This window comes from Cygnus olor, chromosome 7 (assembly GCF_009769625.2).
Source record: "Cygnus olor isolate bCygOlo1 chromosome 7, bCygOlo1.pri.v2, whole genome shotgun sequence".
NCBI lineage: Eukaryota > Metazoa > Chordata > Aves > Anseriformes > Anatidae > Cygnus > Cygnus olor.
Window position 1 is genome coordinate 21,842,152 of NC_049175.1, and position 25,003 is coordinate 21,867,154.

General features: G+C 38.7%; 1 protein-coding gene and 1 long non-coding RNA gene across 4 annotated transcripts in view; both read right to left on the reverse strand.

Moving 5' to 3' along the window:
• The window catches only part of LOC121073146, a 54,946-nt gene extending 47,305 nt beyond the window's left edge, over positions 1-7,641 (reverse strand). For both annotated transcript variants that reach the window (XR_005821525.1, XR_005821524.1), the window contains exon 1: positions 1,759-7,641. This is a non-coding gene — a long non-coding RNA (uncharacterized LOC121073146). The remainder of the gene's footprint in view (positions 1-1,758) is intronic.
• A 1,637-nt stretch (positions 7,642-9,278) lies between these two features.
• Positions 9,279-25,003, reverse strand: part of BTAF1 (B-TFIID TATA-box binding protein associated factor 1) — a 47,325-nt gene continuing 31,600 nt past the window's right edge. For both annotated transcript variants that reach the window (XM_040563803.1, XM_040563804.1), the window contains exons 21-38: positions 24,775-24,965; positions 23,392-23,545; positions 23,192-23,301; positions 20,941-21,142; positions 20,259-20,407; positions 17,865-18,017; positions 17,113-17,234; positions 16,704-16,871; positions 16,412-16,489; positions 16,199-16,328; positions 15,393-15,534; positions 15,102-15,232; positions 14,518-14,643; positions 14,013-14,165; positions 13,190-13,401; positions 11,947-12,106; positions 11,150-11,320; positions 9,279-10,861 (exon numbers count right to left, since the gene is read on the reverse strand). In XM_040563803.1, coding sequence (XP_040419737.1) covers positions 10,715-10,861; positions 11,150-11,320; positions 11,947-12,106; positions 13,190-13,401; positions 14,013-14,165; positions 14,518-14,643; positions 15,102-15,232; positions 15,393-15,534; positions 16,199-16,328; positions 16,412-16,489; positions 16,704-16,871; positions 17,113-17,234; positions 17,865-18,017; positions 20,259-20,407; positions 20,941-21,142; positions 23,192-23,301; positions 23,392-23,545; positions 24,775-24,965 — 2,699 coding nt within the window. In that variant the 3' untranslated portion in view covers positions 9,279-10,714. The remainder of the gene's footprint in view (positions 10,862-11,149; positions 11,321-11,946; positions 12,107-13,189; positions 13,402-14,012; positions 14,166-14,517; positions 14,644-15,101; positions 15,233-15,392; positions 15,535-16,198; positions 16,329-16,411; positions 16,490-16,703; positions 16,872-17,112; positions 17,235-17,864; positions 18,018-20,258; positions 20,408-20,940; positions 21,143-23,191; positions 23,302-23,391; positions 23,546-24,774; positions 24,966-25,003) is intronic.

Here is a 25,003-nt window from a genome sequence, read left to right on the forward strand (position 1 = left end):
CTACTAACACACTGACTGAAGTCACTGAAGTGGAACTCCTCTTTAGTCTCACCATGATTAACACCTGCCACAGGAGATGTAAATTCCCTAGCAGCTGTAAGCTACCATTAGAGCAAGGCTGAATTTTCTTTTCTTTCTTTCTTTTTTTTTTTTTTTCCAATCAAATAATGAGGAAAAATATGAAGCAGCAAAAGACATGAGAGGCAACATCATTTTCCACTTTTCCCTTCTTCTTTTCCCCTTTCCCAAACAGAAGAGATTTCTTATTCTTTCAGAATTTGCTTTTGAAACTTTAATTGCTGATTGGGAAGTTTGTTACAACATTTTTTTTTTCTCTTCCTGTACTTTGTGTGGTCTATCACATTTATACTACCTTAACTACAAAGTCTACACCCTGCACCAATAGGTACTTCCTAAAATATCATTCATATTTTATGAAATATTTGCTGTAGGTCTAAAGAGAACTGACTGACTGCACAATCCCAACAGCTTTTTCTACAAAGCAGGGTAGGTATATAAAAATACCTTCTTTCTTGACATCATGTTTCCAAGCAGGCAATTCCACAACAGTTTTAATCAGTCATTCATGGCAAACAATCTGGTAGAGCTTACGGTTGCCAACTCCCAAACATTTAGGGGATTGTTTCTTTTCCACTCCACCTCTCCCATAACTCTCTCTACTGGGATCTCCAGGTTTACACAAGATAACCTGAATTTCCTGCTGTGTTTCCAGTCCTCATATCGCCAAAAATCGCCAGAAAATTTTGAGAACGCAATGCCTAACATTTTGGTTGTTTTGTGATCTTCTTCATTTTAAAATTAATGTCCAATTCTGGTGGAGGAAAGGGGTTATGTAGAAAACAAGGTGTTATGTGGTAATACAGAAGTTTGTGCCCACGCTGTAAAGAACCTTCTATCCATGCTACAAAACATTATTTTAGTGGATATCTTAAGGTATTGATTTGTTCTAGTCACAGACAGATCTTGATGCTTCTCAGCTGCTTCAAATCGAGTAAATGATGATATACAAAAAGTCATGACACACAAAGCAAATATTCAGCTGAATCCATTTCTGGATTTGAGAGATCTACTTTTGTTATTGTGTCCTCAGTTTCAAATACTCCTAATTAGCAGCTGTCTCCAATCTTTTAATGAGCCTGTACTATCAGTTAGCACTGAAGCCACATGCTGCTCAGATAGCCCTTCTCATTTTAATGGGAGTTAAATTAGGGTTTAACTTTTACTCCTCTCCCGGGTTTCTCAGCTGTGAATAATCCTCACAGTTCAGTGATTTTGTCAATACTCGTTACCTGTGCCTTGCTGTGAAACCGCTGCTACCTGTCCTAACATGCTCTTTGGACCAGCTGACAACTGTCTAAAAGCAAAATGAAAGGGAAAACAGCAACAAACTCTCCTACGCTTAATTGTGTAGTGCTAAAAGCAAGTTACATCATCAGCTTTAATAATTTTCAGGGATTAATTAAAGGATAACATTTGCTGCAAAGGAGTTTATGTGGCAATAAATAGCTTTTGTAGCTGATTAAATGCCAAAGCAAAACTGATCAAGGCAACTGATAATTACAAAACCCATTTAGTGCCTTGAATAGATCCCTTCCATAGATGCAAGCCATAATGTATGACAGACCAGCAGCAGAATAACGAAGAGCAGGAGTCTCCTTATCTGTGCAGAGCTTGAGTAGACAAATACATGAAAATGCTACTTGTAAGGTTCAGCCCCAAACCCAGGTTGGTCCTCACCTTCCAAGAAGCAGACACTGACAAGATATAAAGGAAAATAATGACTTTGCAAGGCCGCGGAGCCCCGGAAGAGCCCAGCCATTTACTGCTTGCTCCCGGAGGATGCCTCTGAGCAGCGCTGAGGCGGCTCCTGCTGGAGGGTGGGCACCGCGTGCTGCCTAACGGCCCTCGGGCTCGTTAACGGCCGCTAACGGTCGTTAACAGCCAATAACGGTCATCAACGGCCGCGCTCCACCTCATGCTGCCTCGTGCCGCCTGCCCTCGTCTGAGCGCGCAGAGCTCGGAGCTTCAAAGACAAGCGAGGACCAGCTGCGCGTGTGATTTTGAGGCCTTTTATCGTTCTCTCATTACTACTTCAAGCGTGGAGGTTGAACCCTCGTGGCTGGTGCTGAGCCTCGGAGATTGTGTGGGTTTTGGGGGTGTCTGAGCAGGTGCCAGAAGGTGCCGGATGCTGGCAGCCACCTGCCCCTTGGGCTCTGGGGTCCCCAGGCTGGCCGGTATCTGCCCTCCCGGCTGGTGGTGGTGTGAGTGGCTTCCTGCTGTGGGTCGGGGACGCTTTTCCTGCTCAAGGGGGAAGACCACAAAGTGGCAGGCCCTTGGTGGCAGGGGCTTCAAATCTCTTCCGTGATGTTTCTATTTCCTTGGTGTTTCCGTGGCGGCTTCAGGAGCAGTGGCCGTACCCCATATTGGAGCCAAAAGCACTGCCCGGGGGATCTTTGAAAGAATCTTTAGGGAATCAAATCAAATCAAACTGAGCTAAGGGGGATGGGTGATGGCAAGTGCATAGCATGCCCCTTGCTCTTCCTTGTCGTTCCCTGACAGCACACAAGCCCGTGTAAACTGTCATGGTGTTTTTTTTCTTTTTTTTTTTTTTTCTCCACTCTTCCTGCTTTGTTCATTGCCCTGATTTTCAGCTGATAAGTAATAGGCACAGCCAAAGAGTGATGTAACTTGTGACTGCAGGAACACACAGTTCCGCATTTTATAAACAATAATTAACTACTGCTGACTGTACCAGCTGTGAGAAGCCCGAAATGCTGATCACATCTTGCAGCTTTTACCAGGGCAGCAGAGAAATCAGAAGTATCAACTTTGAATTCTGCCACACTAGCCTTTCTGGCTTGCAAATTAACTGATAATTTAACTGATAAGATGCTTAAGAGGGTGAGCATTAAATTAATTCTAAACAAAGACTGGAGGGCAGGGACTGACTGTTGGTTTGGCTGGTGTGCACAATGCTCCTCTGTGCAGTCTGTTGTAAAGATAATTCTCTTCAATTGGAGTATGAGCAGTACTTTGACTTTATGCAGAGATAGGAACCTTACTTATGATAATACAGGTCTCCAAAGCTCCAAAATGAGCAGGAAATAGCACCTCAATGCTTGCAGTATGGTGTACAAGATTGTTGTGTTTCATGATGATAGAGGCACCAAGGATGAACAGTTGCAAGTGCCCTGGAGCGTTTTATAATTTAGACTGCGTGAGGGATGTGGGCAGCATGTACAAACAGATCAAAGGCTTTAGGCTTTTTCGTAAAGCCACAGTTGTTTACACAGAGTCAAAAGTTGATTTTGTTCCTAAATGAAGCATTTCTGATCGAGATGAGATACAGGAATCAGAATGTGTTGCTTTCCATGAGTTGATATCTTTTTAACATCTTCCTTCTCTGGCTATAGCAGAGATTGTATACTAGTTGACCGGATTTTTTTTTTGAGCTCTGTTTACTAACTTGCAAAAAACAGATTTAAACATCTGCATGAACTCTCCCCCGTGGCTTATCATTAGTTTGCTACTTAAATTCTTTACTTCTAGGACACCAGACTGTGATTGATAATTAAATTGCCATAAATGCAGCATGAGTCTTATGAAATGAGGTCAGAATATGTAAATGTATCTGGAGAGAATAATATTTATGCAAAGAGAATAACATAGACAAATGGTAACAAAAAACATACCACAGCTAACCTCTTGATTCAGGTACTGCTGGTATACTGGTAAGTATTTCTGCTTTCTTGGTGGAGTATCTAAGCAGCCAGTCTGCATAAACTATGAAATGTAATTACTCTGACATGGGAAATCTCTGGCAGGCATTTACAGTGTAGCATCATCCCTGAAAAAGTCCCTGGAACAAGGGTGTATTGGAGACACAGGCAAAATGTTCTGATAGCTGAGCTATTTCTGAGCCTCTGACTGAGCTGCAGGTTAGTTCAATTTACCATGATACTGGGACAGCCCTTCGGTAGGATGCAGTATATTATTACTCTTCCTTTCTCCCTGTTTCAAAACTCCATGCCTCCCTATACTTCCTGCACTTGCTGTACGTGAGTCTGAATGTATGGGTTTGAAGATGCTGTTCTCTGGATCTACTTCATTCCCTCATTTCAAAAAGGAAATTGAGCAGTAAATATTTTCCTTTAGCATGTGGAATTCTCCTCTTAGCACTCAGCAAATCTTCATCTGAATTCTACTCAAGAAAAAAAATACTGCAGGCCACCATCTGTAAGAGTATATGTTGGTTGTTTACTTGCTAAATTAATGACAGACACCCAACACTGAGTTTTGTCAGCTGTCTGTGTGATGTAGAGCTAAGAAAATAGCACAAGTTTTGAGTTCATGACCTTTTTAAGGTTTGGTGGGGTGAAAGGGAGGAGAACCTAACAAAGTTTAGATCCATGTTTGAGCTCCCTAGTGTTATCAGGCTTGGAGTAATTTGTTGCTTCCACTATTCCTTTATTCCATTTAAAGTATTCAATAATTGGCATGGTTTAGCATTAGAATTTGCATAGTCTTGTACATATTTAGATACTAAAATGGATTTTAAGTGGGAACTCTTTAGTCAGTGTAAATTTGAGCCTTATCCCTGTTGGCTAAAGCTGTAGATCTGCTATGTTTCCATAGAATCTCACAATGTTCGTTTATGTGGAAACTTCAGATCTTGAAAACCAGTCTTTCATCCTATTCAGCTGTACATTCCTCCTGTTTATTTTAATGAGATCAGTGGTGCACCAGTTGTGAGATTATGGTAGTTCCTCCTTAATCCTACTTGCTTTATAAGGTCTGTATTTCTTTTTCTTTATTTTACAAAGTATAGCCCTAAGTCTTTACCACACCTTCTACTGCACAGAATTCAAGCCTTCCTCTGAAGATAGATTCCCCTGCTCCTGCCTGCTTCTGGTACCAGTCTTTACAGTTTCTGAGTATCTTACTATCTTTATAAATCTGTTGTGAGATGAAGTGATAGTATTCATTGTACCTTGGTCTTCGTCTGTGAAAGCAGTGAAAAGACAAGTCTTTATAATTTAGTTTCCTGCAATGAAGTGTCAGAAAACTATTTTTATACTTACTGCCATGAAAATTAACTCAATCACTCCAAAAGACTTCCATCTTAAGTGATGGACCTCATAGTCTTAACTGCTTCCAACCAGTTCCGATAGAGACTTGTTTTACTGAAATTGTGTTTTGTGAGGTATAATGCACTTCACTTTCCTGAACATGAGCCAGCAGTGTGCCCAGGTGGCCAAGAAGGCCAACGGCATCCTGGCTTGTATCAGGAATAGTGTAGCCAGCAGGGCCAGGGAGATGATCGTCCCCCTGTACTCTGCTCTGGTGAGGCCGCACCTTGAGTACTGCATTCAGTTTTTGACCCCTCACTACAAGAAGGACATCGAGGCCCTGGAGCGTACCTGGAGAAGGGCTATGAAGCTGGTGAAGGGCCTGGAACACAAGTCCTGTAAGGAGCGGCTGAGGGAACTGGGGTTGTTTAGTCTGGAGAAGAGGAGGCTCAGGGGAGACCTTATTGCTCTCTACAACTACCTGAAAGGAAGTTGTGGGGAGCTGGGGGTCGGCCTCTTCTCACAGGTAACTAGTGGTAGGACCAGAGGGAATGGCCTCAAGTTGTGCCAGGGGAGGTTTAGGTTGGAAATGAGGAGACATTTCTTCTCAGAAAGAGCAGTCAGGCACTGGAACCAGTTGCCCGGGGAAGTGGTGGTGTCACCGTCCCTGGGGGTGTTCAAGGAAAGGTTGGACCTGGCGCTTAGGGACATGGTTTAGTGGGAGACATTGGTAGTAGGGTGATGGTTGGACCAGATGATCTTGAAGGTCTTTTCCAACCTTAATGATTCTATGATTTTTGAAAATTCATTTAAGTTGTAAGTACTGGATCTATAAAATATTTCACATCACTGTAGCAATAGGTGAAGCAAAAGATTTCTAAGCGTTCAATATGCTGATGTTCACATGTGCTAGTTTGCGCAGAGGCACTGCTGACAGGGTACAATTTTAACTGAGATGTCAAGTTGCAAGTTTGGATCCCTTTGTGTACAAGAAGTAGAAAAGTATTTTTTTTTTTTAAACCTTTTGTTGTGATTTTTTTGTGGTGGCAAGAGGAATAAAAACGTGAAGACAAACAATCTCAAGGTTCTTGTACTATGCCTTGCAAATACATGCCCAGTTGTGTGTAATAAAATTACAGCTCTTTGTAGTAAGAGCTGGAAGTGTGTGCATTTGTGGAATTCATTATAGATCATTAGGCTTTTGGTGTAAAAATGAGTTTGTTGAAGCATTTGTGCTTTGGAAGCACCTTTTTCTGACCCTGAAAAAGGACAGATACAGTTCATAATTTTCTCTTTGCATAGGACTATTGTGACTGAACAGTTGTAAATATCCAAACTTGAACAACTTATCACAGTATTTAAGCTATCAGAATGCTTATCGTAATACTGAAACATTTTTCTTTAGAAAATGGAAATTCTACTGAAGATAAATTTAACAGAAAGATATTCCTAAGATTTTGATTGTTTTGTGTCAAGGTAAAGCTCTGAGGAAAATGCTCATGAAAGGAGCATGTATTGGGCAAGGTTTTGGTAGCAGGAGGGCTGCAGGGGTGGCCTCTGTGAGCGAGCCCAGGAGCTGTCCCGTGCCCAAGGTGCAGCAGGTGGATGTGGCCCAAAGGAGGCCCATGGAGAGTCCACGCAGGAGTAGGCCCTGGGCCGGAGCTGCAGCCTGTGGAGAGGAGCCTGTGCTGGGGGCCTGAAGCCAACTAATAGAGTTTCTGACAGATATTCAAAGGTCCTGTTACTAGGGTCACTGGAAGAATTCTGATGAATCGTTTCAGTAAGAGTGATTAGATATAGAGTGCTGACCTTCAAGTAAATCACTGAAACATGATTTAAAATATGAACTAATATTTAGTATAAACCATCTCCCTGTTTGGTTTAGATTAAAGAAAAAAACTACAACTTCCAAATTTTTGATTACAAAGTAACTTATTACCAGCCAAGTCAGTTATTGCTATGGTCCACAAACTACTGAAAACTTGCTTATGCCAAAGCTCTGTTTAACGCTGATGCCTACTTTATAGTAACACTACATAATTTGCAGTTCTAAAGCAAGTTAATTAAGTCGTATATATGTATTTCCATCTTGCAAGCTTTCTATCATTCCTTACATGGCTTAAGTTGCCCTACTTCTAATTGAATTAGAACTTAGTGAGAAAGATGTCCCACCCAACATTCTTGTCTGTAAAATGGAGAGGGATAGATTTGACAGATGGACCACTTAGTGGGTAAGGAGTTGTTTGTATGGTTGCGTTCAGAGCGTTGCAGTCAATGGCTCAAGGTCCAGGTGGAGGCCAGTGATGAGTGGTGTCCCCAGGGGCCTGTACTTGGACTGGTATTACTTAACGTCTTTTGTGACGTGGGCAGTGGGTGGCATTGACTGTGCCCTCAGCAACTTTGTGGACAACACCAAGCTGAGTGGTGCAGTCAACATACTGAAGATAAGGAATGCCACCCAGAGGGACCTTGACAGGCTTGAGAGGTGGGCTTATGTGAACCTTGTGAAATTCAACAAGGCCAAGTGCAAGGCCCTGCACCTGGAGCAGGGCAATCCCAAACATGCTTACAGGCTGGGTGATGAGTGGATTGAGAGCAGCCCTGTGGAGAAGGACTTGACTTGGAGGTATTGGTGGATGAAAAACTGAATATGGGCTGTCAATACATGCTTGCAGTCCAGAAAGCCAGTTGTATCCCGGGTTGCATCAAAAGAATTGTAGCTAGCAGGCTGAGGAAGGTGATTCTCCCTCTCTATTCTGCTCTCATGAGGCCCCAACTAGCATCCAGGTCTGGGGCCCCCAACATAAGAAGGACGTGGGCCTGTTGGAGTGAGTCCAGAAGAGGGCCATTAAGATAATCAGAGGGCTGGAGCACAACTCCTATGAAGACAGGCTGAGGGAGTTGGGGTTGTTCAGCCTGGAGAAGAAAGGGCTCTAGGGATACCGTATAGTGGCCTTCCAGTACCTAAAAGGGGCCTATGGAAAAGCTGGGGATGGATTCTTTGTCAGGGGGTGGAACGGTAGGACAAGGAGTAATGACTTCAAACTGAAAGCAGGTAGATTTAGATTAGGTATTATAAGTTCTTTATTCAGAAAGTGGTGAGGCACTGGAACAGGTTGACCAGAGAAGCTGTGGATGCCCCATCCCTGCCAGTGTTCTGGATGGGGTTTGGGCAACCTGGTCTGATGGGAGGTGTCCCTGCCCGTGGCAGGGGGTGTGGAACTGGAGGGGCTTTAAGGTCCTTTCCAGCCCAAGCTATTCTGTATCTGTTTGGTGGTAAGAAGTTGACATCGTTGAAGACTTTATTTCAGTGTATTTGTGGTGTAGCCTTTCTAAATACCCCTTTAACAGGCGGAGTGCAGTTAGAGGCATCCCAAAAGCAGATTTTTCTTTAGTTTTATTGGAAATGAATCCAGTTCGTACATTGTGAGTCCTCTGCAGTGCAAACCAGATCATGGCAAGTGATATGCTTGCTTGGAAAGCAGAGATAAAACTCTTAGATTAGTATTCAGGTAACTAAAAATGTTTTTTATATATACTTTGTGCTCTGTTCCTGCTGGTTTCCATTTTGAAAGTGTTAATTCATGGAGCACTTAAGGTCAGTAAGTACATACACAATCCTGAAACAATCAGTTTGCTTTTTTTCTCCTTGTTCCTCCCCACGCCAGTTTTCCAGGTGTCTTTTTAATGTCATAACCAAGAAAGCCATCACTGAGTAGTATGGTTGCATAGCAACATCAATGTGATAAATAACTAGTGTAAAGTAGTCCTTTGCTGTATATTTCTTTTACAACAAGAACACTGCGGGAACCCAACTGTTTACTACTACACTAACTAATAAAAGTCTTGAAGAAAAACATGCAGTGTTTTATGACTAAACAAGAGTCAAATAACCTTATTATTTCTGGGCAATACCATGAGATTATTGTACCAAGTTATCTTAAAGTACCAAGTATTCTAGCATTGTAATTTCTCTGCTTATAGAGCATCAAGCCCCATCCTGTCTCTTCTCCTTGGATAATTAGAGTTGAAAGCACAACAGAAATATTTTATGTATGAAGGTAGCACACGGTTAAAGTAAACTAATATAATGCCATAATTTCCAAAAGCATTAAAATGCCTATTCACCTACAATGAAAAAGTCATCTGTACAGGAACAAAACCCTAAACATGCACATACACAACATAGAAGTTATATATTCCTAGTTTTATTTTCATGGAATGCTAATTTAGTTACAGTATGGCAGTTCATAACTACTGAAATGTGACATTAATTCATCTCCAATGCTGCAGAACAGTTTTGATTTATATATATTGTTTTAAAACAATCTTATTTTACATAGTTGAGGTCTCTGGTGGTTTTTAAGCTCTGATGCTTAAGCACACAGCAAGCTACAAACCTTAGGTTTTATATTTATACATATAGTCTATGTATTCAGACAACTGCTGTAAGTTATCTATAATTAAATATTTATAAAAGTGCATATATTGGTACATATGCACATCTAGAAATACACTTTTGCTACTGCCTCCCTTTTATAAAAAGCTGCTTAACATACAGCCATATTATTTTCACTCACTGCTATAGGTCTTTTACTATCTTTATTACATGATTTTAACTATTCAATTCCCTCAAACTGAATGTAGGTATTTCTATGTATATGTTTTCCTAAAGAGAAAAAAATCTGCCCTATTCCTGTAAGAAGCTTTAAATCATGCATCAGTTTAGTAAACAGTCACTTTAGCATGGATTTTAGAATCCTAGACAGTGTAAAATCTACTTCTGGAAAATGTTTGTATATTTCTTTTTAGTTACAAAAAAATATATAGGATTGAAACATACTGAATACGTGCATCTCTCAAAGCGGCTATATTCTAGCCTTATAGATAAATTAAAAAAGTACACCCCTGCTAACAGGATGCAAATATGGTCTCAAATAGACCATTACCTGTATTTAGTATAGCTCATTACATTAAAAAGTTCAAGTCAGCTGTTCTCTCAAGATGGTGTCAAAAGACTGAAGAGTGTATTTATACTCAATATACAAAGGTGGGTGCACATACCTAGCGCCATTCAATTACTTAATACTTTCAAGGCTTCTAGGCTTTGCCTCTGGTGATACAAGTCCTGAAATGATCTGAATGAAAGTTTAAGTTGAAATATTTTTTTTAATACATCATAAAAGCGAGTTGTGTTTAAAAGAAAAATGTACACTGAACAACCTGAAGTACTCACTTGAAACAACTGTACAGAACTATTACAGATACAGGAAGAAAGAATGGTGGACTTACTTCAAACAGAAGTAATGCTTGTTAACATATGTAAAAACCTGCTTTGTTTTATTCTTCTACCAAGTAAGAATTTGCAGCCATTCAGAACAAGTAAAATTCAAACCACCTCGCAATGTTTACATTTAAAGTTCTTTTATACAGTGCAAATGTTTAAGACAGAATAACTCCCCAGTGAAACAGGTGACACTATTCAGTGCCAGTCTTTTGAAAATTCTTTCAATAAATCTATTTACACATTAAGCTAAAGGTTCACTATATATGCTTTGAAGTTTGCTGAATATCAGCAGAAAAATACGTGAACTAGCAGCAGTTGTATTACAAATATATGATGGTTACTTTAATGAATGCATAAAGTTTTCAAGACTGTATTCGGTATCATACTGTTCTTGATCCCACAGTTCTCCAAGGTTTTCGAGTACTGATTTCATTGATGCTTTCCCAGAAGAGGTAGAGGTATCAGCTTTTTCAGTTTTTCCATCCTTCAAAAAAAACCAAAAACCCACAATCAATACAGAGAAGAATTTTTTCAGAAACATTTACTGATTGTGACCATATATTCCTAATTTTCCCTTTACAAGTAATTCCTACAAAATTCTTTAAGTCTGATTTGGAACATTCCACCTCCCTTACTCCCGTTTTTCAGAGAGCTAACTTCTATTCATCATTCTATTTCAGGTGTTCATTTGGTTAACTTTTACATTTCAAAGCAAACCTTTTCCCTAAGCATTCTCCGGTTTTGGTAGCTATTTGTAAAAATGGCTCTTTACCTTGTCAAGAGTGAACAGATCAAGAAGCTGTTCTGTTCCCATGCTCTGTAGGCTTGAATTTTCTTGGCTGATTACTGTATTCGCAATGTTCATTTTGAACTTCTGGAGACCCATAATCTTCTCCTCCAGAGTTCCCCTGGTTATCAGGCGATATACGTTAACAACGCGTTTCTGAAAGGGAAAAAAAGTAAAAAAAAAAAAAAAAAAAAAATAGTATCTTGGGTATTCAGGAAAGCATAACCTTTTTATCTGTGTGTCACAGATGGCCTGGAAGCAGTTTGGCTTAGATTTTACCCTTCAGTAATTGTACTTTCAAAGTTGACTGATGTTAGGTGAAAAGGATGAGTATGAAGCTATGCCAGTGGAAGCATTTGCAATTATGTCTGTGCTCAGGAACTTAGTTATTTGCTGTTTTTTTTTTTTTTTTTTTAAAACAGCTGTAGAGACTGTAACACCAGTCACTCTTTCCCTGTCCAGACATCAGAGAAGGATAGTCCTTTGGGGCTTCCCTTTACTTCCTTGTCTTCATTGCATCTTTCTCCCCACTGAGGGATGATTCTGCCCTGGCCTCCTCTCAGCAGCACAGGAAGTACAGCAGAGAGGGGGGCATACCACACTGGGGATGGGATGAGAAAGTAGACCCTTTGACATCTGACCTACTTGCAGGAAAACCATATGAACAAAAACTAGGGTGAAACCACCAGAGATCACTTGTGTTATATGCTACAACCTTATCCAAATCTGAAGAAAGTAGTGTTCAGTAAGAGAAAATGTATGGGAAATTAAGAGTTGTTTACCTGCCCAATGCGGTGTGCCCGGTCCATGGCTTGCAGGTCTCTCATTGGGTTCCAGTCATGTTCCACAAACACTACTGTATCTGCCCCTGTCAAGTTAAGTCCCAATCCACCGACATGAGTCGTGAGCAACAGAACATCAATAGATGGGTCATTATTAAACCTGTATATAAAAAATAAGAAAGTTAAGCATGGTGAAATTAAATAATGGAATTATGAACCTCAACTGCTTAAGGTTCCCTTGTATTCAGTGGTAGCTGATCTAATACTGAATAAGAAGTACAAAATATTAAGTAGTTAATTACTAATTAAGTTCTAAATGAAAAAAGCTGACAGGTTTAGTAGTTAAAAACAACAGAAGCTGTAATACTTCTCTTGTTCAGATTATGATACTTCTGGCATTATTTTGTACCAACCCATCATCGCCATCTCCCCCACCTTCTCAGACACTTGAGTGTTCTCATTTCTTCTGGCAGCACACTTAGATTTTTCTCTAATTTTCACTTCAGTAAAAGTTAAGCTTCTAAGGATCCAAGCATATGCTTCAAGAGCCATGGTAAGCATGTAGTAGAAAATAGCAATAGAAAATGTTCCCATATACCAAGTCCCTTAGGGCTCTTCCTCCAACAAGGAGTAGATTATCTTACAGTTAAGATCCTCTGGTTTAACCAAAGTCTACAGAGACAAAAAAGGTCTCCAAGAGCAAAAGACTGTAAAACAAAACTGTAATCATTTCCAGGATCAGCATGATATACACAAAGGATAACACAGAACACCAAGGTGATTCACAAGTTAATGCATTCGTTTTTAATATAAACCTCTTCATATATACCAGTTGTCACAAGTATACCCACATACTCTTGTTTTGTCTTCAATTTGGTGATGTCTTTACTGTTGAAGTAATAGAGGAAGAGCAGATATTAGCACTCTTCTTTACCAGAATCAACTTCAAAATTTGTTTTTGAAAAGTCATCTAATTATTTTCCAATATAGGCAATACTTCAGTTCTGATGCAGTCTCTTGCTATTAACATAAGCTTTCACTTGTGGAAGTGCTGTATTTATTTATTTATTAAGTAAATTAGGCAGTGATGACCTGACAGTACAATACAAAATCAGTCACAGGCTTGCTAAACTTCAGTATTTCTATTTATAGAAAAGGTCCCACGGGCAAGAACAGCTTTGTTCCACAAACAATATAACTCATTACAATTGTCTTTCTATTGGTCGTGAACAGATACGCTTACCGTGAAACAATGGAATGCCTCTGGCCAGCAGGTATGCTACCATCTAGTCGTAAATAAGTAACTGAAGGTAACTGAGGTCTGAGAAGGTCATGCTCCACTATATCCAGCATGCTCTTAAGTTGACAGAAGATAAGTATTCTGTGCTGGGCCACAACAGCTTCTGTACCACTCTCTGAAGATCCACCATTCCCCAAACCACAGTCTAGCAGCAGCTTTAAGTAACAGAGCATTAAATTAAGGTATATCAAAGTGACAGTAGATCCCATGTGAATATTGACACGGATGGACTACCAGAAGTAGAAGAGAAACCCAGTGAATTACAGAAGGAAGTCTGTAAATGACAGCCACTCAAATGACATAGGGGACAGTTGGACTGTGGAGTCAGACTATAACAAATTTTCAAGAGTTGACAGAATATTAATTTTCTTCATTTTGTTTTATTTACAGTAGAATTTAAGTCTTTAACATCATTTAATTTTCTCAAGTTAATAGTCTCCTGTATAATAAATAGGAGAAAAATGTTACTCCTTGCTCTCACATTGCAGAAAGAAGCAGAATCAAAGTATGGTTTCTGACAAGGCAGCAAAAATTATGTAAACCTCATCGCTTTGAAACAAGTTTGCCCTTTCTGTTCTACCTCTCGTTTTGAGTTTCCATCGCTCAACAGCAAAATAGGGCACAAACCTTAAAGGAAATCCTTGTACTTTATTTCATCTGCTACTTAACTCATGTTTTTATCACTTTTCAAATTGGTGGAGTCTTAAAACACCAAGCCGTAACATCAATAGAGACATATTAAGGCACAACGTGGAAGTCTACTTACTTGTTTTAAAGCAGACAACTTAGGTGCATGTTGGATATCTCGAAGGGATGAATTATGAGCTGCAAGTTGATCTGTAATTCTTTTATATTCTGGATGCTGGGTTGTTAACACTAGTGCAGGATGGTTGCATAGCTTTCGTAAATATTGCAATGCCTTTGATTATTAAAGAAATAATAAGAAACTGTTAGCAACAATATAGTTACAGATAAGTATTGAAGCTACTTGGCCACATTCCACAAGTTAGACTTTAAGGTATATTTTTATTCAATTAAAGTCACACCTTTAGATTAAGGAAACCTGTTAAGACACTAAAACATAATTTAAACATAATAGCTATATATCACTACTGAGGCAAACTAATCCAAAATTCTAAATATTTTTCTTAGACTGTATGGCCACAGTTGTCCAAGTTAACTATTATCATTTTCAGTTTTAGTTAAACACAGAAATATAATTACCATAAATAAGTGAATGAGTTAGTCAAAAATATTCAAATAAAGTGTACCTGAAATACATGGCCTGTAGCTTTAAGCTTTGGTTTTTCAGTTTCTTCACTCATTGAAATTGAAGAAACTGTTTCATCAATATCACATTTGGCACGTGACTTGGCAAAGTCTTCGTAAAGTTGAACCTGTAAACCAGACCCCAGTCAGAAGAATGAGTATGCATTTCCCCCTCCCCAAAAGAAATAAGATGAACAGTCAGTTTTCAAATTTAATTTCAAGTTCAGGTCATGAATTAGAAGAAAACCAGAAAGCTAGTTTATATGCAAAGCAAGATCAACATTAACAGTGTAATCACTTGTAAGTTACTTTCTTTCAACTTGGAAGGTATTTGTTAAGAAAATCTATAGATGCCTGTAAGTTGTTCTTGTAGAACTATTACAGAAATTAAGCTAAAGAAATATTCTACTGGACTGAACAGTTTTCAGCATGTGCTACTAGAAAAACTTTACGGTATTGTAGCACCAGAGAATCTTAGATATGATATCAAATTGACACAGGAATTACAGAACTGCAAGCAGTTCCTTTCTGGTCTTGTATCTGTGCTAGAAAAAAACGTAAGCTTTCAACCACTTTTTAAACATACCTGTAAAGGACTGAGAATACAGTAATAATCTTGAATAATTTTGGGTGGAAGGTCTTGCAGAACATCCTCTTTCATTCTCCTTAGCAGGAATGGCAGAACTTGGCGATGCAGTGCTTCCATTGCAAGAACCCCTAAGTGAAAGGAACAGAAGCAGTAAGCATTGTAGAAAATACTTCCAAACATTCAGCACAAAAGAAACCCTTTTGTTGGAACTGGCTACACTTTCTCTTTTTGTTAGCAGTTCTCATTTACGAATACAAGAAAAACCAGGATTTAATATTTGATCCTTACCAGCCTCTTGTTCACGACTGGAGCTTCGGGCATCTCTACTTGCCAATATTGGTTTGCCATAACGAGCTGCAAATTGGCGTTCAGTACCCAAAAATCCTGGCATAAGGAAGTCAAACAATGACCACAACTCTAAGACGTTGTTCTGAACATAAAAGAAACATTTGTTAAATTCTTTTCAAATGTAATGAATTGTTCCAAATTATCAGGAACATTTCAATAAATATTTAACACTGCTAGAAGACTACAAATGTAACACCTCAACACAATTTTGAACTGCTTAAAACCTGGGGTATTTTTCATCAGCTTAAGTCACATACTCTTTAACACCTAAATGGACTTTCTACTGTGTCTGATGTCTTAAGCCACACCTTGAATTCTTCTGGACAACAAAACCCAGGAGATGCCAGTGGTCTTAGTCCTGGATGGGACAGATACTCCAGAGACAAATCGTTAGGACAGTGCTCAATATCTAGAGTTCTTAAAGTTTCCTGCTAATTTCACTAGAGACATAACAAAATGCTCTCTCTCTCCTTTCCTGCCTAGTACTTAAAAAGCGGTAGTCTTACTGCAAACTTCTGAGCCCTACAATACCATGGATCCTGCACCCATTCACCCCAGTATATGGGCATACTGGGAAAGGAAAAAGATTGAGTTTCAAGCAGTTAGTAATTAAAAGCTTATTTTACAACGTTTACTTGGAACAGGACAACTCTGATCAGCAGCACAATAAAACAGAATGCAAAATAGATCCTCTTTCTTGTTTCCACTACTAACCCAGCTCCCTAGAAAAAAAGGAGAGCAGTTACCTGGATTGGTGTCCCAGAAAGAATTATCCTGTAATTGGCAGTCAGCTGTTTTACTGCTTTTGATAGTTTTGTTTTTCCATTTTTTATTACATGGCCTTCATCAAGAATGCAGTAATTAAACTTAATATTTCTAGAAAATAAGAACACAGACTTAAGTAGCATAGCTTAAAGTTTTAAGCTATTAAAAACCTCAGAAAACAAACCAATTCTTACCTGAAGAAATCAATGTCATTTCTCACAACATCGTATGAGGCTACTATGAGATTGTGTCTTTTCACCTGGTGTTGTAATCTTAATAAAAGAAGAGAAAGTCATAACTGAAGTGTTCCTTACATACATCTTATATTGCAGCCTTTATTACATACATCTTATATTGCAGCCTTTAAAAGTATTGTCACAAGTTTTACCATGCCCACAAACTATGCTTCAGTTGTAAAGTGAATTACAAAACTGTGTGATATTTTACTCTGCCTAAGTCATAACTGCAAAGTGCAAAATGCCTTACCTTGCTCTCTCAGTAGGAGGTCCTGTATAGTGCAAAGGATTAAGATATTCCTTGGAGCAAAACTTTCCCACTTCGTCCACCCAGTGTCCTGTGAGTGTAGGAGGACACACCACCAAGGAGGGAAGAGGAACACTGTCCACCAGTTTTGTTCTTGCATATTCTTGAGCCCTTTAAGAATATCAAAACCAAAGCATGTGTTTGTTTTGGTGTTTGTTTTTCTGTTGTTGTCCTTGGGGTTGTGGTCACAAAATTGCTGAGGTTGGAAGGGACCTCTAGAGGTCATCTGCTCCAATCTCCCTGCTCAAAGAGGGCCACCTACACCTGTTTGCCCAGGACCACATCCAGAATCATAACCATAGATAAAACCTGCTGTTAAAGTCCTTAAGATAGAACATTCATTTAAGCTTACCTGAGGCAATGATCCCCTGCTAGAATACAAATGGACTGTAAAGTTTTTCCTAAGCCCATATCATCACAAAGAATTCCATGAAGTTTGTATTTATTGAGAAACGCCAACCAGTTAACTCCATCCTGAAATTAGAAAATAAAGAAATGCCTCAGAATTAACAAGTAGCTCTTTTGGCTAGCTGAACTTCACTTCAAACATCAGCGTGTTCTATCATCTGTTACTGCCAAGTTATGAGTCCATTTCCCTACCCCACATCCTTCATATATAAATACAAACTCCCAAAGTACAACTGAGTGTTGCACCAGAGTCTGTAAGTTCCAAAAAAAAAACAAAAAACCCACGGATCCTCATAAACGCATCTGCTACATCCCATTCACTCAAATCAGAGGGAGAATAAAGGTAGAAACATAAAAGGCCAAACAACACAAGGAGGCCTGGCTTTGCAGTGGTGAGCTACCACAAGCAACCTAAGCAAGGCAGAGCCCATTGGCCATTCCCTGAGAAAAATTAAGAGAATCAAAAGAGGGAAAACAATAATTGAAGAAATGAAATTGAATGTCTTACTTAATTTGGTCTTCCTTACCTAAGAGTCTAATATGCACATTGTTCAGATAACAAACAAACAAAACACAGACAACAACAATGCACACCCCCAAGCAAAACGCCCAACACCCAAATGACTCCTACCCTTCCATAAAATCCCATCAGACCAGAACTTACTGTTCTTTTACAATAAAAGTATAAGCTGTTACCTGCTGGTATTTTCTGAGCTCTGCTTTGATTGGTACTGGAATTTTATAATTTTCCAGTTTTTTTCCATCCAGTAATTGTTCCAGAAAGTGGCGTTCTTTAGCTTTCATTCGTATTAATTCTTCAGACATGTTTGGTGGATCTGGTATACCAGCCTAAAATTGTATTTTTAAAGCAGCAATGTTAGGGCTATAATACTTAATTCTCACATAGATAAGAAATAAAACCTCATCCTAGCTTAGACATTTTAAATAGATGGCAAAGATATGCAATCTTCTCAACTGTATAAATCCATATTCTGTGCTATACCTGTTTGATTCCTTGCAGATCAACTCATCCGGAGTTGTATGATGCACAGCACAAATTGTGCTCCAACGGGCACAATGAAAAGCTTATATAAACTTGCAAGAAGAGGGGAAATCCTGGTCATGCTTGTAAGACTTTACAAAGGCTGAGATATTGTTCCTCTAACCAGGCAGTTTCTCTGTCTGGAGAATCTTTTGACACCTACTTCTCCTTAGCCACAAGCTACAATCCAAAGTTAGATGGATTTCTCCTACAGAACTTAGTGGAATTACATTTAAAATGATAGTGAAGTCTGTAGGACAAATTCAAACAGATGCAAACCACGAACAAAAAAAATTTCTAAACACCCCCAGGTTTGTAGCAGCAGAACATGACTTCCTAGGTATTTCCCATACCAGGCCAGAAGCCCAAAAAAAGTATTAGTAGATAGTAAGTATGCTCAGCATTCTTTTTTGTTAATAATACAGTAGCAAAAGAAGCACTGATGTGTTCATCACCACATCTCTACTCCCAGTTTCCTGGGCCACATCCATTTTGAGGAATGTGAAATGTGAAAACTCAAGTTACTATTGCTTAGGGAGAGCTCCTGGCTGAGAAGAAAACCTCAGGTCTATCAAGTAATTCTACCATGTGTGTGTTTAATAAAGGAATAGGGAACTAACCCAGATTACGTATGCTAAAAGTGTTCTAATAAGGTATTTAAGTACATATACACAGACAACAGCCTACTTCTTTAAGTGCTCCTCCTACCCTTCCTTTTAAAAGAATTATGTCTGAAGTGAGAGTTCCATGCCAGTTAATTTGGTTCAAATATATTGTCAACTTGCAGCTGGTCAGTAAAAATATGGAGGTCAGATTGAGCTGAACGATTTATATAATAATCCTTCTTTCAGTCATATTTAATTTTTCTGGCTGAATAGAATGAATAATGAAATTGAGAATAAAAATACAGAAAACTGAGCATAGGTAAGTTCTCTCCATTTATTGCAAATTCTTTTCTATCCTACTCAATTAGAAATGAGTATGACAATACAAATTATAAACTCCCAATTATATTCAGACCTGTAGTACCTTTACTTATCTATTATCTGAAATAATGTCTTGCATTTTTAAAAACAAAGGTTTTAACTGCGGAGAAGAAACATGCAATATCATACATACGTATGTAAGCAGGTAATAAAACAAGCGTTCTGCGTTTTGAAGAGATGCTCAGTAAAGAATGCTAAAATAGCTTTAAAAAATGCAAGCTACATATCCCACAGAACTGTATTTAGATGCATATGAAGTAAAGCACTGGTGTGAATGGCACTGGAATGAACAGCAGCATGCCAGTCAGATTGTTCACCTTGACATTTGCTTCTGCTGTTCTCACTTTCAACTTAAACATTTTAGTGTAAGCATACAGAAAGTGCTTCATTTAAGGCAGGTTGCTAATTATCAGATTCTAAGGTTCTATTACACTACATTAAAAATCAAGACAGTAACAGATACTAAGTCAAGTAAATTGGCTTTTTTTTCAGTTTAAAACATGCAAATGAATTCTGAACTGTCTTCTGTTACCATCTGGTGGTGAAAATAAGTTACTTGGAAGATTCAAAGTCTTTGAAGCGCAATATTAAGAAGTGTCTGATGTATGCATATTGGAGGAAGAGTGAAAAACAGAAACAGATCTGTACTGATTAAACACCACTGGATCATATATTTAGCATTCTACCAAAAGCTGTAGGTTGTGGCTTTTGATTTTAAAAGAGCTAGGAATAAGTAACTGTACTCATCTCCAGACTATTTCTACTACTGATTTAAACAGAGAAAATAAATAGCAGAGTATTGTTTCGTACGTGTTTCTTGATTATGAACAACAAACATACCTTTTTATTTTAACATTAATTTAGAAAATTGTTCATGAAGGGTCCAGTTTTACTCATTTTACATTATAAATAATACATTGTCAGTTACCTGATATGGACTGAACGTGTATAAAGACAATTTTTACTCAGCATGTAACAAACCAGAAACTTGGGCTTTGTAGCTAGCAGAAAAGTGGAGACAAAACAATTCACACAGTCTGTATACTTACAACTTCAGCTTACCTCAAGAGGCATTAGTCTAATTAGTGTTGCAAAGCACTGAGTAGCCATGAAACGTACGCTGTCTGTCTGATCACTCATTCTACCCAGAACTGGAACCACCAGAAGAACAATGTATGGAACAATACCTACATCCAGTTGTTCCATTACACCTGGATCAGCTATTAAGGAAATAGTTTCTACCAGTTCAGGATTGTCTGACATCATTGCACACCTGGCAGATTTCACTCACAATAGGTACAAGTCATTAATACATTACTTTAGATAAACAAGATTTGTACTAACAAAGAAATGAAAAAAATAAAACTGTCTGATCTACCCCAGTTAGATTTACGGCCAACCCAGTGAATTCCACGACTGACCTCAGTGCACTTTGGTGGCACCAAATATTAACTTCATTGTTTTTCAGTTTTAGTGGTTTTCAGTTTAATTCATTCTTTAGCTTGTTCTCAGAGGGTAACATAGAAATAAAATACTGAATTGCCTCCACTAAAACTTCACTTTTTTTCATGTCAATAAGAAAGGCAATGGAAATAAGTTTCTTATATTTGTTGTCTACAGGAGGAAAAACAGCTTAACATTTTACCTTACTCCTTTTCCCATTATTTTTAGACAACAGCTTTTGCTCCCCACATTATGCAACTGAATAGTCTTCTGCATTTTTGAATACTCAAGGCAAGGATACATGCAAGTGCTTCAATTGCACCTTCTTGTTTGGTGTTGTCATCTATTGCTCCCAGCCACGGTAGAACTTGCTCTAGAAAGATATTCATTGTTTCCATGGTAGCTATTTTGCTCATAACACCTACACAACGAGCAGCCATGTGTCTCACTGCAGTGCTCGGATGTTGAAGGCACATATAAAGATGAGGCAAGTGCTGAATTAACTGAATAGAAGGTGGGGGGCGGAAAAAAAAAGTTACCATGAGCTATTAGCAAATTACTGAATTATTCCGAAGTAAAAAGTTTCTTTAAATCACTGTTGCTTCCCAAAGAATGGTTAAGATGGCTCCTTCACATGATCTAATTTTCAGAATTGAAAAATTCCTTCAGAAGAAAAATTGAACTTTATTCCAGCTTGCAAGTTTGTCCTAGGCTGGTCCCATTTAAGTTTAGGCAGATCAATAATCGCTGTTGCCAGTCTTATTAACTCTGGGTGACAAGAAAGACACCCAGAAGGAAATAAATTCCCATCTTCCCAAGGGGATACATGTGTATACAGTCTTATTTAAAACAACACAAATATGTTCTTACGTCAGATGTCTTAAATAGATGGTCCAGTTCTTCCTAGTCATGCAGTCCCTAAATATCAGCCTTACTGAACCACTTTAACCTTTAACCTCTATTACCTCCTAGAGAAAGACGAGGCCAAATACCTATTCTGCTCAGAAAGACCTCACAGGGGATAAACAAGGGAAAAATATAACAGTATAGAGTGAACAAAGAATAATGGTACCTTCCCAATATTTTTTTCTGTACTCCAGCAATTTATGGGCAGGGACATAAACATCTCTTAGCCAAGAGATGTTTAATATCCTAAGAGACTACGGCTTTTATTTTTTTTATTTCTTTAAGGAGGGTGGCAGGGATGAATCTATATATACTATTAGCATCTCCAAAAACAATCTCCAAGTTGACTACACAGTTACATATAAGTATATAGAGATAATCAGATATGTATTTCTATGCCATATGCCAATTTCACTTATAATCACTTCATTATTTTATTAAAGTAGGTAAGAATTGTTCTGTATGAATTTGCTCCATCTACTCAATTTTACAACCATTCCTTATTCCCATCCTTCCCCATCATATCCTTCTCAGAGTTCTGGCCTACTTATTTCCTGCATGGAGCCTTTCCATATATTGATCTCAAATGCACACTAAGTAAGTTTGCAGGTACTAAATTAGGAGAAGCTGCTGACTCCCCTCAAGGGTAGAGAGGCCCGGCAGAAAGATCCTGACAAATTAGAGGGCTGGGCAATCGCCAACCACATGAAGATCAACAAGAGCAAGTGCTGAATTCTGCACCTGGGACAGGGGCAACCCTGGCCATATATACAGACTGATGAGAGGCTGGAGAGCAGTCCTGTAGAAAGGGATCTGCGGGTTTTGCTTGACAGCAAGTTGAACACGAGTCAACAGCGCACCCTGGCAGCCAAAAGGGCCAGCTGTACCCTGGGGTGCATCAAGTATGGCATGGCTAGTCAGTCAAGGGAAGGAATGATCCTTGTGGGTCCCTTCCAACTTGGGATGTTTTGTGATTCTACGATTCTGTATTTTACCCCTATTCGCAGTAGTCAGGCGCTAAAGTGTGCAGTCTTTATTATTACACCTCTCTTGCACCCCAGCTCTGGCCACACAAAATACACGTCAGTCTATTAGAAATCAACCCATTTCAGTCAGCCGCGTAACACAGCATAGCATTTTTATCTGAACTTTAACAAAGGCATCCTCATATTATCAGTCTGTTTTCCAGGTTTAAAAAATTGGGTATTAGAATAAATTAAAGTTGAGATGCTGATTTCCATGCAACACAACAGCATAAATAGTATCATAACTCTAACTCATCATGCTTGGGCATCTCAGCCACGAAAGGGTAAGTCAAGTCTAACTGTAGGTGTTTTGTTTGCTTCTTGAGCTTTATTCTACAACTAGTATAAACAAATACTGAATTTAACATCCCATAGGATAGAGGGGAAAATAGCTTTGAAACATCATGTGGTTAGCTATTATGGCAGAACGTTATGTCTTCAGTTTTTAAGACTAAGATAAAGGACTTGCAGAACAGACCAGCTGGCATATATAATAAAAACACCATTCAATCAAAGCTAGAGAAAGACCTGAAAAGAAACCCTACAAAATGAAGACCTAAAACAGTAGCAATGAACAGACTGAACTGCTTCATTCACAAAGCTGCTTTGGAATATGATTACCAGAGGATGAAGCTGAACATCCATTGAAGCTGCTGTTGTTTCAAAAACCTGTAAAGAGTTTACTAGCTCTTGGGCAGGAGCATCTCCTTTTTCCAGCAAGGACTTTCGGTCTGTTAAAAAACAGAAAAGGCGTTCAGTTTCAGATTTACATGCCGTCCCCATTCTAGTAGTCCCTCAACTTAAATCAAAAGTATAGTTACCAAAATTATTTATGTGAATGTTGTTCCTTAATGAGCCAACCATAGCATCCCAGAGATGTGGCAATCCTGTTGCCATTTCAGCACCAAAATGTTTAGCTATAGTAGATAAGGCAAACTCAGCTCCTCTTCTCTGAACAAGATATGGTTTCTGAGCCTAGAATTAAACAATTTAACAAAGTAGTGAGAACAGATACACTTAAGAATGAAGTACATTTTTTTGTTTGTTTCAAAGAAGCTTCATTTACTAAACAAGCATAAAAGATGATGAAAATAAAGTTTCCTCATTTGGTAAGAGCGCTTAGGTAGGAGTGCTATCAAGGTTACTAACATAAGGTCAAACTCAGAAAAATTATTTTTGCATTCAGAAGTTATACAGACGCTTGCTGCACAGGCCCTGAACTATAAGACTACTTTATTATTTATGGTTAAAAAAACAAACAACAACAACAAAAAAAGGCAAAAATAGCATTCCACACACAACCACACTACTGATTTTTCTGGATAATAATTATTTTCAAGGAAGCTCCCATTGTTACACAGGTATTTGATTTTGATGGTGGGAATTTACAACATGTAAGTTAATTGATATTTTTCTTCACCTTTTTTATACAGGTAAAAATGAAAATCTTTTATAGCAGATTATTTAAGTTCTATACATTTGGGCATGTGGCTTTTGCTGACACAAACCCATTTCAGCTCTAAGTTTTCCAACTGGTTCAAGTTTCAGAACTTCATATATTGCCAATATAGAGGACTCGAAGAACTGCAACATGTTAGCAAAACTTTCCAAAGCAATACTGGATTTGTTACTAAGCCCTTCTCCCACTCCCACCCTTTTCGGAGGGTTGAAATTGGTATAAATCTCCCTAATAATTAAGAATAAAATCCACAATGCTGTTCAGTAATCATAGTTCTGATTAGGATCATGTTAGATCATTTGGTAGTTTTATATGAATAAAACATTTACAGAAAAAGGTTTTACACATCAAGCGTGGAGGTCAGATGTACGTCCTAACTCCAGTTGAATTTGAAACAGTTTTTAATGCTTCTGAGTTTCCATTGTGCATCAAGACGACCAAAACTTAATGTGGGTATCAGGATGCAATCACAGCATTGTGAAAATCCATTTGTATGGACTTATACTGAGGTACTCATGTAGTGTACTAAATGTAAAATGTTTCAGAAGTATTAATTTGCTTAATGACACACATCATCATTAAATAACACATACTGCTTGCACCACAGAATTATACACCAACATTACATTCTCTCGGGGAAAGATCCTGGACATCCTTTTTGTAATGGTATTGACTTCACTGAATTCAAACTAATAAAGGGGAGGGGTGGACATGCAAGTTGAAAACGCAAGTTTTTGAACTTCACCTCATCGAGTTCTGTAGGAATGCTTCCACTACTGCCGGTGGGGAGGTCTGCAATTGGGGCTTTTGGAGCTTTTGGAGTAGGGCCTCGTCGACTTGTGATGGCAAAAGCAGCTTTCTGGTGTCTGTACAGTGTGATTATTCCCCTGTGCTTAGTAACTGTATGATGCATCCCATCTTTGTCGGAGTTGGGCCCTACAACAGAAGACAGAAAAGCTGACAACAATTTAAGC